This window comes from Sus scrofa, chromosome 17 (genome assembly GCF_054392235.1).
Source record: "Sus scrofa isolate SSC_HxYL_T2T_F1_AM1 chromosome 17, Sscrofa_HxYL_maternal_Yorkshire_Landrace_v2.0, whole genome shotgun sequence".
Classification (NCBI taxonomy): domain Eukaryota; kingdom Metazoa; phylum Chordata; class Mammalia; order Artiodactyla; family Suidae; genus Sus; species Sus scrofa.
The window spans coordinates 49,206,936-49,224,837 of record NC_139399.1 but is presented as its reverse complement, the minus strand read 5'-3'; the positions used below and the strand labels follow the sequence as shown (position 1 = coordinate 49,224,837).

The 17,902-nt window shown below is 39.4% G+C and overlaps 1 protein-coding gene across 8 annotated transcripts in view; it reads right to left on the bottom strand.

Annotated features, from left to right (window-relative positions):
- Nucleotides 1–17,902, bottom strand: part of RALGAPB (Ral GTPase activating protein non-catalytic subunit beta) — a 99,072-nt gene that overhangs the window by 63,745 nt on the left and 17,425 nt on the right. For all 8 annotated transcript variants that reach the window (XM_085003879.1, XM_085003880.1, XM_085003881.1 and 5 more), the window contains exons 3-6: nt 16,609–16,811; nt 7,687–7,850; nt 5,984–6,170; nt 3,359–3,490 (exon numbers count right to left, since the gene is read on the bottom strand). In XM_085003879.1, coding sequence (XP_084860005.1) covers nt 3,359–3,490; nt 5,984–6,170; nt 7,687–7,850; nt 16,609–16,811 — 686 coding nt within the window. The remainder of the gene's footprint in view (nt 1–3,358; nt 3,491–5,983; nt 6,171–7,686; nt 7,851–16,608; nt 16,812–17,902) is intronic.

Sequence of the window (17,902 nt, the reverse complement as noted above, 5' to 3'; positions counted from 1 at the left end):
AGCTGTGGTGTAGGTCACAGACGCGGCTCGGATCCCGAGTTGCTGTGGCCCTGGTGTAGGCCGGTGGCTACAGCTCCAATCCAACCCCTAGCCTGGGAACCTCCATATGCCGTGGAAGCGGCCCTAGAAAAGGCAAAAAGACAAAAAAAAAAAAGTTCCTGGGGTAGGGGTCGAATCAGAGCTACAGTTACCGGCCTACACCATAGCCACAGCAACGTGGAATCTGAAACACATCTGTGGCCTACACCGCAGCTTGCAGCAACACCGGATCCTTAACCCACTGAGCTAGGCCAGGGATCAAACCCTCATCTTCATGGATACTAGCTGGGTTCTTAACCCACTGAGCCAGAACGGGAACTCCACTCAGAGCATTTTTAAATCCCAGATATAATATATAAAAATAAGTAAAACATTTTCTTTATAGCAGCAATAGCCACTTATAAGATTAAGAAAAAAAAGCTTTTCAACATCAGCAATAAATACATAGGAATAATAGTAAAAGAACTATGCAGATCTTTGTGAAGAATACTATAAAACACTTCTGCAAGATAGTTAAGATTCTAAAAAAGAAAAATACCTACTCTTAGAAAGGCAGACTTGATAAATTTAGATCTCAGCTTCCCCTAAATATATATACAGGCTTAATACAATTCTCATCTTTGGCAGAGTCTGGTTAGCTGTTCACTAGTATCTCTCTTCTTCCTATGTTCTCTTGCAGTTAAGTGTGGCATATGTCTGAGTTCTGGCCAATGGATTACGTGCAGCAGTGACTTACATCATTTCAGGAGCTGGTCCATAAAAACCTCCCCCCCAGTTTTCTTTGTTCTCTCTCCTTTCCATTTTTTAGCCAGATACAGAGGCTCCTGCTCACACAAGTAAGGCCCTAATAAAGCTACATGTTGTAGATGGCAGAGCCTGGGTCCCTGAACCACTCCTTACCCAAGACTTAATGAAACTTGTATTGTACTAAGCTACTAAGATTTTCAGATTCATCTGCTAAAGCAGGACATGATCCTTACCCTAATTAATATACACTCCAAACCCCAAAACGTTGTGAGGTTCTTATGTTTGTTTATTTTGTTAACATGCCAAATGGATTCTAAAATTCATCTGAAATGTTAAATAGGAAAGGGATTATAAAAATATTCTAAGAAAGGGAAAAAGACATTAGGCTTACCAAAGATCAATAGCTATTATAAGGTTAAAATAATTAAAAGTGTGAATCTCCTAAAAGAATGAATGAAGAGATTAATGGAATAATATTTGACCCAAAGACAAAACCTGTATATAAAAAGGAATTTTATCAAAAAAAAAAAAAAGGGGAGTTCCCGTTGTGGCGCAGTGGTTAACGAATCCGACTAGGAACCATGAGGTTGTGGGTTCGATCCCTGCCCTTGCTCAGTGGGTTAACGATCCGGCGTTGCCGTGAGCTGTGGTGTAGGTTGCAGACGCGGCTCGGATCCCGCGTTGCTGTGGCTCTGGCGTAGGCCGGTGGCTACAGCTCCGATTCAACCCCTAGCCTGGGAACCTCCATATGCCGCGGGAGCGGCCCAAGAAATAGCAACAATAACAACAACAACAACAACAAAGACAAAAGACAAAAGACAAAAAAAAAAAAAAAAAAAAAAAAAAAGGAGTTCCCGTCATGGCTCAGCGGAAACAAATCCTACTAGGAACCATGAGGTTGTGGGTTCAATCCCTGGCTTCACTCAGTGGGTTAAGGATCCAGTGTTGCCGTGAGCTGTGGTGTAGGTCGCAGATGTGGCTTGGATCTGGCATTGCTGTGGCTCCAGCGTAGGCCAGCAGCTACAGCTCTGATTAGAGCCCTAGCCTGGCAACCTCCATGTGCCGTGAGTGCAGTCCTAAAAAGGACAAAAAGACAAAAAAATAAATAAATAAAATAAAAAGGAACTTTATGTAACAAAGGAAACAAAAGTCAGAAGAAATCAGTGAATATCTTATCAAAGAACACAAAAAGACTTTCTAATCTTTTTTTTTTCCTTTTTATGGCCGCACCTGTGGCATATGGAAGTTCCCGGGCCAGGATTCAAATGGAGCTGCAGGCTATGCCACAGCCACAGCAACATCAGATCCTTAACCCACTTAGCAAGGCCAGGGGATGGAACCTGCATCCTCACAGAGACAACACTGGGTCCTTAACTCACTGAGCCACAATAGGAACTCCAAAACATTCTAATCTTAAAGGACGCAGAAAATGATCACAGAAGAAGATTTTTAAAAATAAACTAAAACTGTAGTGCCCTTGTGGCTAAGGATCCAGAGTTGTCACTGCAGCAGCTTGGGTCACTGCTGTGGTGCAGGTTCAATCCCTGGTCCAGGAACTTCTACATGCGGCAGATGCAGCCAAAAAACCCAACTAAAATCACTGTAAGATGAAAAACAAAAAGTACAAACTGAAAAAAAAAAAAAAAAAGGAAAAGAAAAGTTAACATCCCTAACTTATAAACAGGTAATTTAGAATCACCACACATAAACAGAAAATGAGGCTAGTAGTTTCTGCTGTGATGCAGTAGCTCAGGTTGCTATGGAGGTGTGGCTTTGATCCCCAGCCCGGCACAGTGGGTTGAGGGATCCAGTGTTGCCACAACTGTGGCATGGGTCGTGGCTGTGGCTTAGATTTAATCCCTGTCCCAGGAATTTCCATATGCCAAGGGTGCAGTCACAGAAAAGGAAAGGAAAGGAAAGGAAAGGAAAGGAAAGGAAAGGAAAGGAGTACTAGTCAAATGAGAAAGAGAAGACATGCAAGGAAAAAGTTTAGAAATCAAGACAGTATACAACAGAACAAAAGTTCACAGAGCGCAAGGATGAGGCTGGGAGAGAGAAAGGTATGAAGTGATGAAGCTGAATTGAAGAAAATTACTATAAAGAAAGAGCAGCAAGTACTACTTTTAGCAACCTGTCCCTTTGTGAAATTTTATACTGTACCCTCAGGGAAATTTTAAACAAGGATGCTAGAGGAGAGGTCCTGACAGCCAGACTGGCCAGTCAGTGCTAGCTGCAGAGAGAAATAAGGTAGACTCTAGTCCCCAGAGAATGTGACAAAGTCCCGGGAGCAAGATCATCATCTAGGCTCTAGCAACAGGCATGGGAACAAATGCTGCATCTATTGCATCTAGGAACAAGCCCTTAGACAGTGTGGCCCAAGAGCGGCTGAGGACTGCCTGACCCTCCTGGGACAGGGAGAGCAGGGGTACAGGATGTAAGTGTGCGTGTTGTCCAATCTGGCTCCATCTGACAACTAGCAGCCACACTGCGAACTCCAACAAGGAGTTACAGCATGGTTCCTGCCCTCAGACACTCACTGGATAAAGAACATGAAATACTAAAACCACAGTACCTTAGCATATGTAAAAAGCGAAACCATGTCTGTGCAACACACTCGTTATCCATTTCAGGAGGAATCAGACTGGCATCTTCATCGGGAACTTTAAAAGGAGGAAATGAAGGACCATATGTAAAGCGTAGCAATCTAGAAAATTAAAAAAAGAAAACACATCACTAAGTTCATTTTGAAACAGAATAAAAGATACAATGAAGCATTAAAATATAAGAGTAAAATAAGAGAAAATAAATGAAACTTGTATTAGACCTCATTGAAGTGAATAAAATAAATGAAAACTCTTGTTTATAAAAAGACAAACTAATGCTGCAGGTGGGGCCGAAAAAGAAAACAAACAAAAAAAATAGACAAACTAGAAGAGGATTTCCAGTTTTGTAAAAGATTTTTTCAATTATTTAAAATATTTATTTAAATTAATACTGTTTATAATTTAGTTCATATAGTTATATAATTTATATTATAAATTTGTTATTTACAAATGTACTTCTTCATGAACAACTGTATAAATTTACACATTATTTAATTGTAAGTATTTTATTTATGATTTAATTACTGTAAAATTAGTGATTTTATAAATTAAACATTATATCTCATATAAGTTTTATAATATACAATACAGTTTTATATTTTGTAATCATAATACTGTATATGTTTATAATTATATAACTACACAACACATAGAATATAAATTAAAAATTATATTGCTTTACAAAATTACACATTTAAAATTTTAATTTATAATTAAATAATAAACCACATAATCATAATATATAATTATGTTTATGTAATTATGAGTCATAAAATACAAATTACTTAAATTATTTTTTAAAAATTCATCACACTGCAAACTCCTTCAACACAACTAAGCTGTAATCTATTCATAATAACTGCTAACTTTACATGAGGTTTAGAATTTACAGCGTGCCTTAAAAGTAATTCTATATTACAAATGTATTAAAACTGTTCAAAGCCCTTTGACTCAATTATTAATCTATTATAATTATAATTATATAATCTAGAGATTTTATCTTAATAAAATAACCAAAATTCACATAAAACCATGTATAAAGTATTATATCAACAATATTTTTTAAGTAGAACACAGGAACAACTTAAGTATCAAACAACAGGGAAATTATTAAATGAATTATAATTCCATTTACATAATGAAGAACTATAAAGCCATTAAAAATATGATCTTGAGATCTATTTAAGAAGAAAAAAGGCATATATAATTACTGGGACAAGAAGCAGACATCAAATAAAAAGAGCAGATGATACTACATAGAATAATTTCAAATTGATTTTTTATCTTTTTTTGGCCATGCCCACAGCATGTGGAAGTTCCCAGGCCAGGGACTGACCTCATACCACAGCAGCAACCCAAGCTGCTTCAGTGAAATCAGATCCTAACCCACTGAGCCACCAGGGAACTCCTTGTTTGCTTTTTAAAACAAGGATCATGAGGACTACCTGGTGGCCTGGCAGTTAAAGATTTGGCCTTGTTGGGGTGCCCGTCGTGACTCAGGAGAAACGAACTGAGTAGGAACCATGAGGACGCAGGTTCAATCCCTGGCCTTGCTCAGGGGGTTAAGGATCCTGCATTGCCATAAGCTGTATGTAGGTCACAGACACAGCTTGGATCCTGTGTTGGTATGGCTGTGGTCTAGGCCAGCGGCTACAGCTCTGATTCAACTCCAAGCCTGGAAACCTCCATATGCCGCGGGTGCAGCCCTAAATAGATGATTTAAAAAAAAAAAATGGAGTTCCTATCGTGGCACAGCGGAAATGAATCCCACCAAGAACCATGAGGTTGTGAGTTCGATCCCTGGCCTCGCTCAGTGGGTTAAGGATTCGGTGTTGTCATGAGCTGTGGTATAGGTCACAGATGTGGCTCTGAACTGGCGTTGCTGTGTCTGTGGCATAGGCCAGTGGCTACAGCTCCAATTAGACCCTTAGCCTAGGAACCTCCATAGGCTTTGGCTAAAAAAAAAAGATCTGGCACCTTGTCACTGCTGTGGCTCAGGTTTTCAATCCCTGGCCCGGGAACTTCCACATGCAACGGGTGCAGCCAAAATAAGTAATTAATTAATTAAAATTAAAATTAAATAATGATCATGAATTTTTTAAAAACTTAATTGGAGTATAGTTGACACACAAAGTTGTGTCAGTTTCGGGTATACAGCAAAGTAAATCAGTTACACACATACATACATCCATTCTTTTTCAGATTACTTTCCCATATAGGTTATTACACAGTATTGAGTAGATTTCCTTGTGCTACACAGTAGGTCCTTGTTATTTATCTTGATCATGAATCTATGAATTCTTGAATAATCAGAATAAGAGTGGGATTTGGGGGTAGAAGTGGTAGGGCTCAGAATTTGTCCGTCTCTCCAAGATAGGAGTTTACTCCGAAAGGTTTTAGATTAGACAGGCACTAGCCAAAATGCTACATCTATTTTTAAAAAGTGGCTCAATTCTATATCAAGTACAGTAATAAGAGACACCAGATAGAAGCTTTTACAATGTACTCCATAGATCCCAGAAAGACACAGAAGTAGGAGAAAGGTGCCTAAGGCCAAATGGATAAAGGAAGGCAAGTCAATGATGAAAACTCACCTTGAAGTAAGTGCACAGATGACCTTGCTCCACTGCTCCACCACTGCTGGGTGGTGCCTCCAGTTAGCCACCATCTCCTTGGCTGTTTTCCAGTAAGGAGGTGTTGGGAAGCACCGAGCACAAGCTAGTAACCAAACCTCAAAGAGAACACCAATCAACTTCTCTGCTAGATTCTCAGCAATGCCACCTTACCAACAAAAAGAAAACAACTTCGGTATACTTATCTTTAAAGCACAATCTTTAATTTACTGATCTGAGAGAACTGGTCAAAAAATTAATGTAACTGCAATATTAAGTTTTGACTTTCAAATAACCATTCAATAATAAGAATGAAAAACTACTCTTAGGAGCTCCTATGAAGTAAATCACGGATACATCAACCCATGATCACTTTGAAAGTTTCAAGTCACCCCGCTCAGTTCTTATCAAATATCTTATTCTTCCAGCAAGTAGGACAGAAGCACAGAAGAGAAAAGGGAAAGGATGAATGCCTACAATGAGTGACTGCCACGAGTCAGTTTCTGTGCCACACAGCCCATACACATTAATTCTGCAGCATAGGTATTCATAATACCTAGTATCAATTATACCCATTTTGAAGATGAGAAAACAGTTTTGGGAAATTTAAGTAACTTGCCCAAGTTCATGCAGCCAGTAGGTAAAACAATCAGAACAAATACCCAAGGCTTTCTACCTCCAAACTTTGCTATAAAATACTTCAGGTATATATCTCCCATGAAAACAGAGTTGCTCCTCTGTTCCGAGCCCTGGACCTAAGGAGAACAGCAGTGCTCTGTACTCTGCATAGCTCCAGAGAGCAAACTTAGGACTCAGAGGAAAAGCTATAAGGATTCCTATTTCAAATGAGCAAAAACAAAGTTTCAACAATAACAAGCCCCAGAAGGGGATGGACCGCCTGCCTTATGGTGCTGAAATCCCTGGCATGGGGAGTGTGCAGTGCAGACACACACTATCTGTGTCTGGCCAGCTATCATGTATAGGAGACAGGGTGTCCCTATTGTAGAGACCCCTTCAACACTAAAACTCTGTGATTTTTTTTTTTTTAAATATCTTCCTGGACATTGCCTCTGTGCTTAAACACACAAGCACATTTGTGTGTTTAAGTAATGAGATCACACAGACAAATAAGCAACAACAGATCTTGGAACTTATTGTCTGTGTATACTATGTTACACATACAAAGTAGGACATCTAAAATACACTCTAAAGTCTTATAAAATTAGAGGCTTTTTAATGGCTGGATAGTGAATGACATGCTGTCATATTTCCCAATAGGACACTTTAAGGTTCTGTAGGCTTCATTTGCTAATAAACAAAATATCTTCCATAGCTATCAAGTTTTCAGAGTCGACTTCTATAACTACTTTGTAATCAGGTACATTACCTATAGGCTCTAATTTAATAAGCTGTTTCTTATATAGGCTCTATCCTAATATACTGAACAAGCTACCGTTCCTATCATTATCAAACATTCATTAACTGAGGCCCTCCCTATATTAGCTAAATCATCACTGAAGGTAAAATAACTTCACATTGTGACTTTGAGAGTTTTCACTCAAACTTAATTTTGGTTTGTCAACTGTCATGCCAAAATTTAAATCCCCACTGAGTCCACTACTCATTGAGTCTAAAAATGAACTGTATCTGGGGCTCAGAAATAAATTAGAAAAAAATGAACAAACCTTGAACAGTTGGTGGTGCTAGAAGTATGTCATTAATCTGCAGAAGAAACAATAGTAAGACTTCCCAGGTTTCTCGGGCCATGATAGATGACTCACGGGCCAGTTTCTGAATGGCTCTCAGGACCTGTAAGCATAGTCGGATCTGACCGGAGCCCTGATCCTGTCTGAAGAAGACAGACAGATGTCATTGACAAGCCTCGAAGAGAGAAAGTATCAGTTAAGGACAGACAACTTTGGGGTGCAGCAAGCAATGGTGCAATGACTCTCCCTAACAAACAGCATCAGCAGATGGCACTAGGTACACCCTCTTCAGTTCAAAGCACATATTCCTCCTCATGCAGTTTAGCACCCTGGGATCTCAACCTTCCACTCCTAGAAAGGCCTGAAAAGCTCCCAGGGATAGGGGAGTTCACTAGAAAGTGAACTTCACCTCTGGATTTCTTTTAAGTCTGAACTGTGCCAACAGATACTCAATAGGTTTCTGCTGAATCAATGAGTAAATAACCACAGCCACCTCTGCTGCTCACACTGAAGTAGAATGGTCTTTGTATTCTTTTTTAAAAAATGTAAACACACATTCATAAGAATCCTGCCTGTGATTTCAGAGTGCTCACAGTCCCTTTGAAGCTAACGTCTGCCAGAGAAGAGCATACAGAATGGAATATCCTAACAGTTCCCGAATGTATGCAGAAGAGAGGCAACTCAGAAATGAGTACCTACTGTTCTACTGAAAAACGCACCTTAACCCAACATGGGGGCTAAAGGACCCAAGATATTCCCAAAGAACAGTTTTATAACTCTTTTTAGTTAGCAGGATCATTTTTTCCCCAAAGGAACAAGACAGATCAACATATGAGGGCTAGGGCTGGGGTTCCCTGGTGGCCTAGCAGCTAAGGACTCAGCATCACTGCCTAATCAGTGGCTCAGGTCACTGCTGTGGCTCGGGTTCAATCCCTGCCCCAGGAACTTCAGCATGCCAAGGGTCTGGCCAAAACAAACAAACAAACAAACAAACAAAAAAACACACAAGGGGAGTTCCCATTGTAACTCAGCAGGTTAAGAACCTGACTAGTGTTCATGAGGATGTGGGTTCAATCCCTGGCCTTACTCAGTGGGTTAAGGATCTGGCATTGCCATGAGCTATGGTGTAGGTTGCATACATGGCTTGGATCTGAGGTTGCTGTGGCTGTGTCATAGCCAGCAACAGCAGCTCAGATTCAATCCCTAGACTGGGAACTTCCATATGCCATGGGTTTGGCCCCTAAAAAGACACACACAAAAAAAGAAATCCAGAAAATGAAGTGAGTACCCTCAGAACTTCTACTGTAACCTTAAGATAAAAATTCCCAGATTCTGGGCCATGACGACACGATGGAGCTGCAAAAAAACGACAACACTAAGTCTTCTCTTGAGTCACAGCTAAAGCAAAATGATGAGACATTCACCTAGGAAAAGCCAAGAGCCCCCAGGAGCAGGGAGATGTCCCATGTTCAGCTGGAGGTGAATCCAGTCCTTGTGAAGCCATGAGACTCAAGCTTGTTTCTGTTGTTCTAGCTACTAAAGAAGAGCAAGCAATATATAATAGTCCCAAACCTCATTTAGCCACATTAAAAAAAAAACTCGAAATAAGAAAATATATATATATATATATATATACCACTAATGGTCCCATGGGCTGACACTCTTCCAAGCTAGCGATAACACTGTAAACCTCCCAAATGGTAACCTAGGCCTACCCACCATTTTCAGGTACTACCTAGCAGAAAAGTTTCTGATCCATAAGTACTGTAACCTCACTCAGAAGGCCTAAATCCAGGAGCAGTGTCCAAATTTCGACAGCTAAGAGAAACAGGGAACCTTTACTGACAAATAAAGAGAAAAGTCTAAACACCAAAGAGGTTTCTTGCCACCTAATACTGTCAAAAGCAACTTGTGATCATCAGAAAAACTGTCCCAGAACAGGGGCTGGTGAACTATGAATGGCCAATGGGTCAAATATGGCCTGCATCTGTTTTTATAAATATACGTTTTATTAGGACACAACAGCATTCGTTTATTTATATACCATCTATGGCTGCTTTCTCTACACCAGAGAGTTGAATAACTGTGATAAATAAGGTAAGGCCCAAAAAGCCTAAAATACTTACTATATGACTCTTTACAAAGTTTGCCAACCACTGCCTTAGAAAGACATCACATTTTCTAAAGTACAGTATATGAGTAATGAAAACCCTAATCAGTTTTAAAAGATGGCTCACTCTTCACTCAATTGTGCCCAAAAAAAAAAAAAAAAAAAAAAATCGAATTGATAGGCAAAGAGAAAGGTTACATCCACCCTGACTTATCTCTAGCAAAGTGGTAGAGGTTGTTTCCTCTATTTTGAGTGTTAGTTTTCATAAAAACAACTAATTAAATAAACTTGATGACAATTTTGTTAACTATCTGAATCAAAAAAAATTGACTCTTCCAATAATAAATAGGAGAGGAGATCATAACTTGCAACATTTAGCAGTGAAAATATTCAGCTCCCCAAGACATTATTGGGCAGGAGAACTCTAATACCCAAATTCAGCACCCTGTCAGAAGTATGCACATATATGCACACACACCTTTGAGAAAACAAGTTAATTATCAAATAGTAAAACGAACAATTTATAAGGTCATCATGTTTCTCAAAAGAGAAGCAAAAGCAGGAGTTCCCACTGTGGCTCAGTGGGTTAAGAACCTGACCAGCAACTATAAATTTGCTGGTTCAATCCCTGGCTGTGCTCAGTGGGTTAAGGATCTGGCATTGCCACAAGCTGCAGCACAGCTTGCAGTGGCTTGGATCTGGCGTTGCTGTGGCTGTGGTGTAGGCTGGCAGCTGCAGCTCCATTTGATCCCTACCCCAGGAACTTCCATATGGTGTAGGCGCAGCCCTAAAAAGAAAATAAAAGAGAGAGAGAAGCAAAAGCAAAAGCCTAATTAACTCAAATGCCACCTATTTTTTTTCGAATGGGCCCAAGGCATGCAGAAGTTCTGGAGTCAGGGATCAAATCCCCACCACAGCAATGACAAAGCTGGATCTTTAACTCACTAAGCCAACAGGGAGCTCCTTTTTTCCCTAATTAACTAAAATGCCATTGATTTTCTCATTAATAGAAATTAAATGGGCACTGAGAGTTGGTAAGGGTACAAAGAGAAAAGAGACATAGTGACGACACTATCCATGAGACTATTCCATGCACTAAGAAAAAACCTAGTAAAACAGTCACCTAAATGGAATGACAAGAAAGGATGAAAACTATTACATAATTTTAGAAGAACCTGTTTAGCCACAAACAATATGCTACTTACTTCCCACTATTTCCTGTTATTATTTCCACATGCAATCAAAAAATACAAGCAACCAGCATTTAGTTCACCCTAAGGTAATATAAGTACTACACCAGGTACTGTGGAAGCCCAAACTATACACAACCCAGTTCCTGCCTTCAAGTTGGTTAGATGGGAAAATGAGACATATACATTTTAAAAGATAAGCAATAGAACTAGATAACAAGAGAGACACAGAAGTACCCTACAGGTTCAGAAAGGTGTGATCCCTCTGGGCCTGGATGGTCAGGTAAGGCAGAATTTAAGATGAACCATGAAGAGACGTGGACAACTGGGAGGGCGAGAGGAGGATGAGGATGGCAAAAGCAGGTAATGACGGAGATGATCTTTAAGGAGTCCTGGGAGAATGTTTAATTATAAGTCTGACCAAACAGCAGGGCTCAAGCAGAATTAGCAGCAGCTAATTTGGTTAGGGGTCAGATTACAGCAGGCATTTCACATAAGAGAAGGAGTTTATAGGCATACCTCATTGTATTACACTTCATTTTACTGTACTTCACAGATATTGCAAGGTTTGTTTTTTTGTTTTGTTTTGTTTAACAAACTGAAGACTTGTGGCAATCTTGCATTGATTGAGCAAGTCTATCAGCACTAATTTTCCAACTGCATTTGCTTGTTTCATGTCTCTGTACCACATGTTGGTAATTCTTGCAATATTTTTGTTATTATTATATCCACTATAGTGAGCTCTGAAGTTACTATTAATGGGGGGGGAGCACCACAAAACACACCCATATAAGGCAGTAAACTTAACTGATAAATGCTGTATGTTCTGACTGCCCAACCAACCAGTCATTTTCCTGCTCCCTCCCTCTCTTCAGGCCTCCCTATTCCTTGAGACATAACAATATTGAAATCAGGCCACTTAATAACCCTTCAATGGCATCTACATGTTCAAGTGAAAAGAAGAACAGAATGTCTCTCACTTTAAATCAAAAGACAGCAACAACAAAAACCTACTGTGTATCAGAGGGAACCATATTCAATGTTTTGTAGTAATCTATAATGGAAAAGAAGCTGAAAAGGAACACTGTAAACACTATACTTCAATTTAGAAAAAAAAAAAAACTAGAAATGATTAAGCTTAGTGAAAAAAGCACACTGAAAGCCAAGATGAGCCAGAAACTAGGCCTCTTGCTTATAGTTAGCCCAGCTGTGAATGCAAAGGAAAGGCTTCTGAGGGAAATGAAAAGTGCTACTCCAGTGAACACACAAATGATAAGAAAGAGAAACAGCCTTCTTGCTGATATGAAGGAAGTTTTAGTGGTCTGGAATGAAGATCAAACCAGCCACAACATTTCCTTGAGCCAAAGCCTAATCCAGCATTAAGGCTCCGACTCTCCTTAATTCTATGAAGGCTGGGAGAAACAAGGAAGCTGTAGAAGCAAAATTTAAAGCCAGCAGAGACTGTTTCATGAGGATTAAGGAAAGAAGCCACCTCCATAAAATAAAAGTGAAAGGTAAAGCAGCAACTAAAGCAGAAGCTGCAACAAGTTATCCAGATCAAACCAAGACACTTAATGAAGATTTTCAGTGTAGACCAAACAGCCTATATAGCCTTCTATTGAAAGAAGATGCCATCGAGAACTTTCATAGCTAGAGAAAAGTCAGCGCCTAGCTTCAAAGCTTCAAAGGACAGGCCGACGACTCTCTTGTTAGGGGCCAGTGCAGCTGGTGACATCAAGTTAAAGCCAATGCTCGTATGCCATTCTGAAAATCCTAGGGCCCCTAAGATTATGCTATTGAGCTATGATGGAGTTCCCGTCGTGGCTCAGTGGTTAACGAATCTGACTAGGAACCATGAGGTTGTGGATTCCATCCCTGACCTTGCTCAGTGGGTTAAAGATCTGGCATTGCCATGAGCTGTGTAGGTTGCAGACGTGGCTTGGATCCCGAGTTGCTGTGGCTGTGGCCTACGCCAGTGGCTACTGCTCCGGTTGGACCCCTAGCCTGGGAAACTCCATATGCTGCGGGAACAGCCCTAGAAAAGGCAAAAAATAAACAAACAAACAAACAAATAAATAATAAATAAATAAATAAATAAATTTACTCTGCCTGTACCATATAAATGAAACAATGAAGCCAGGATGACAGCATATCTGTTTACAACATGGTCTACTGAATATTTTAAGCCCACTGTTGAGACCTACTGCTCAGGAAAAAAATAAAAAGACATCTTTCAAAATATTACTGCTCACTGACAATGCACCCGGTCATCCAAGTGTTCTGACGGATGTGGATAAAGAAATGTTGCCTGTCATTTCAGGAAACAAAAGATGTTGTGGTCATAAAGCCATCAACCACTACAGCGCCCCTACAACAGTACACCTTAAGGGGAATTCAGGACAGAGAAAAACAAGATACTGGCCCCAGATAGTTCAGATGCATATCAAAGGAACAATTCCAATGAGCCCAAACTCTTGCATCTTCCCAAAGGTACTAAAATCATTAACTTAAGATGTTTGGTTTTTTTGATTAACAGTAATCTTTTGATGTTCAACTACATGGGTTTGTTTTCTTTTCAGCAAAACTCCTATATATCCTTGCATCTCCCTTACATCTGTTTTTCTGTCTAGGGCCAAACCTGGGGCATATGGAAGTTTCCAGTCTAGAAGCTGAATCATAGCTGAAGCTGCCGGCCTATACCACAACTACAGCGATGCCATTATCTGAGCCACATCTACAACCTATGCCACAGCTTGTGGCAACAATGGATCCTTAACCCACTGAGTGAGGCCAGGGATTGAACCCGCATCCTCTGGATACTATTGGGTTCATAACCCAATGAGCCACAACAGGGACTCCTCCCTTACCGCTTCAGAACAGTCCCTCAGAGCCATCTGAGAAGCTATATCTTTGGTTATAGTCCTCAGTAAGTCACCAAATAAAACATAATTCTCAACTTTTGTTTTTTTTTTTTGGCCACACCTACGGCATGTGGAAGTTCCCAGGCCAGGAAATGAACTCACACCACAGCAGCAAGCCAAGCTGCTGAAGTAATGATGCCAGATTCTTAACCCACTTCGCCACAAGGGAACTCTGAATTCACAACTTTGTGCCTTTTTTCAGTCAACATTGGATGGACAACAAGATTAACGCTTTTCTGCCTGCTAATACAACATCCATTCTGCTGCCCACTGATCAAGGAGTAATTTCAACTTTCAAGTCTTATTAGAGAAATACATTTCATAAGACTATGGCTACCATAGGCAGTTATTCTACTGATGGATATGGGCAAAGGAAACTGAAAATCCTCTGGAAATTGTTCACCATTCTAAATACCATTAAGAATATTTATGATTCATGGGAAGATGTCAAATTATCAACATTAACAAGAGTTCAGAAGAAGGTGATTCCAGCTCTCAGAGATGACTTTAACGGGCTCAAGACTTCAGTGGAGAAAGTCTGCAGATGTGGTAGAAATAACAAGAGAACTAAAATTAGAAGTGGAGCCTGAGGATATGACTGAATTGCCACAATCTCATGATAAAACGTTAACGGATGAGAGTTGCTTCTTATAGATGAACAAAGAAAGTGGTTTCTTAAGATGTTATCTATACCTGGTGAAGATGCTGTGAAGGTTACTGAAATGATAGCAAAGGATTTAGAATATAAATTTAGGGAGTTCCCGTGGTGGTGAAATGGTTAACGAATCCGACTAGGAACCATGAGGTTTCGACTAGGAACCATGAGGTTTCCCCTTGCTCAGTGGGTTAAGGATCCGGCGTTGCCGTGAGCTGTGGTGTTAAGTTGCAGACACAGCTCAGATCCCTCGTTGCTGTGGCTCTGGCGTAGGCCAGTGGCTACAGCTCCAATTAGACCCCTAGCCTGGGAACCTCTATATGCCACGGGAGCGGCCCTAGAAAAAGCAAAAAGACAAAAATAAAATAAAAAATAGAATATAAACTTAGTTGATAAAGCAGCAGCAGCATTTGAGAGAGCTGACTCCAATTTTGAAAGAACTTCTACTGTGGGTAAAATGCTGTCAAAAAGTATTGCCTGATACAGAGAAAACATGTGTGAACTGAAGAGTCAATCAATGTAACAAACTTCATTGCTGTCTTATTTTAAGAAATTGCCACAGCCACCCCAACCTTTAGCAATCATCATCCTGATCAGTCAGCAACCATTCACATCAAGGCTAGCAAAAGAAATACAACTCTCTAAAGGCTCAGATGACAGTCAGCATTTTTAGCAATAAAGCATTTTTTAAGTAAGATACATACATTTTTTTAGACATAATGCACACTTGTAGATTACACTTTCATATAAACGTAACTTTTATATGCACTGGGAAACCAAAAAAATTCATGACTTGCTTTACCTCAAAGCCTGCTTTATTGCAGTGGTCTGGAACCAAACCCATGACATCTTGAGGTATGCCTGTACACCTGATCCTACAGACCAAAGCTCTTAATGGAGATTTCTCTTTTTTTAATTCAGAGTTTCCAAGTAATCTTCCTTCTAAATTTAAAAAGCTAACATTTACAGAGCTGAGTTTTGGATGATTCAAAGTCCCTCATCATCTGACAGACCAAAAGCTCTAACTAAAACTCTTCTAAAAGGAGGCAAGTCTTCTCACCCTTTCACAGACATAAATAAATAGCTGAAAACAGATTTCTGTCACAGAAGATCCCTACAAATGGGTAGGGAACTAATGCTTTCTTTGCCATTATTTTCTATATTTCCAAAGTTCTTTACAACATATAATTCTTCTAGACTAGAAAAAAAATTTTTAAGTACTAATAAGGCAATCTTACATTATAATATTTAAGGGCTCTGCCTTAGACAATAGGAGAAAAACTAAGTAACAAACTGCCAAGAGTAATCTTTTGGCCTAATACAAATTTGCCTGTAATAATTCCAAATCTGCTTACTTCAATGTTTTCATTCTCTCATAAGAAAGATTCATTTTGGAGTTCCCGTCGTGGCGCAGTGGTTAACGAATCCGACTAGGAACCATGAGGTTGTGGGTTCAATCCCTGCCCTTGCTCAGTGGGCTAACGATCCGGCATTGCCGTGAACTGTGGTGTAGGTCGCAGACGCAGCTCAGATTCCGCATTGCTGTGGCTCTGGCATAGGCTGGCAGCTACGCTCCGATTAGACCCTTAGCCTGGGAACCTCCATATGCCGCAGGAGCGGCCCAAGAAATGGCAAAAAGACAAAAAAAAAAAAAAAAAAAAAAGAAAGATTCATTTTAAGGTTGAGGGCTGAGTTGCCTTTAACTTACGTGGAAGTAAGAATTATGTTAGGTAAAAGTATAGTTTTTTGAGTGGAAGGAAAAGGGGTCACGGTATTTCAGTATTTAATAGCTATCAGATCTTAAAGCAAAGCTAAAAGCCTTTAAAATGAACATAAACTTGTTATAGAGTCCTAGTAAACATTAGATAAGCCCATTTCTATCATACATATTAACACACCCTTTAACAAACAAGTAATGAAAGTTCAAAGGACTAACAATGAAATTACAAACAACATAAAAAAGTAACACCGATGAATATTTTATTACGGTCCTGATAAGAGGCTAGATAGACTGGCACAGCTTACCTTGGTACAAACAGATTTTGCAGGTGTTTTAGTATACTTTGAACATATAGATTAGGCTCTTTAATAATTGGCAATGGAATAGAATCTTTCGGCAACACTAAAGCCATAATCCAGTCGGTATATACATCAACACAATATTTTACAGTCTCTCCATCCAATGGGAGGGTCAGTCCATAGCAAATTACTTCCATGGTCCATTTTACCTAAACAAAAGAAAATATAGAGAGAGAATCATTATACCTTCTATCTGCATATTAGTAGACTGGTTTAAAATGTTAACCTATTTCATTGCCAAGAACCTCTCAAATGACAGCACATGAATCTCAACAGATACATCAGACGAGTTCTAGACAATGCACTTTCCATGTATAAGACATATTCAGATAACAATTCCTAAGCAAAAGATTTAAGAATAAATTACTTATTTCTAAATATCAAGCCTACATTGGCTTTCACCCCTTAGACATTATTATTGTAAAATAAGAAGTAAACACAGATCATCTTAATTTTCCATGGAGATTGGAGGCACAGAAATAGAACCTTTAGATATTTTTCTCCATTTAATTTGCATGTGGTTATGTGCATCATTTAGGAACTCACTTACATAAATTTAATCACATTCCATTTCCAGATTATGCAACTTTAACAAACAACAGGAAGGAAGATGCCCAACTCCTATTTTGTGACTATTTTCATGAGCAAAGAAATAATATTTAAAATGGAAAAAAAATAAAATAAAATGGAAGGGTAAGAACAAACACAGGTCAGAAGGGACTAAAGCTGGATAAGATTTTTAAAAAGCACTTAGCTGCACAAAATGAGTTCTAGCCTCCTGACCTGTCAGAATCATATCCTAGGGGCCAAGAGACGTTGCCTAAGAGATTACTGAACCACTGCCTGCAGTCATATACGGATAAAGCGAGATGAGAAAGGGGAAATGGCCCAATCTTCAAAAGAGGGCAGAACTAGACCAGAAAGTCTGAGATAAAACTCTGGGACAAATTACTAAGCAGATGATCAGCAAGCACTTATAAAAGGGAATCAGCCTGCTCAAAAAGAACAAGTCATGCCAGACAAGCTTCATTCCTTTATTAACAGGGTTACTAGGAAGCCAGCTGACAGCTCTATAAAACTGGCACTGATTTAAAATCAGTTTACAAGGCACTTTCATAAATACTATCTAACCATCAAAATAACCCTATGTGGGAGGGTAAACTAGCCTCACTTTATAAATAAGAAAACTGAAATTTAGCAAATTAAGCAATTTGGCCAAAGGCACTAGTTTAGAAATGGT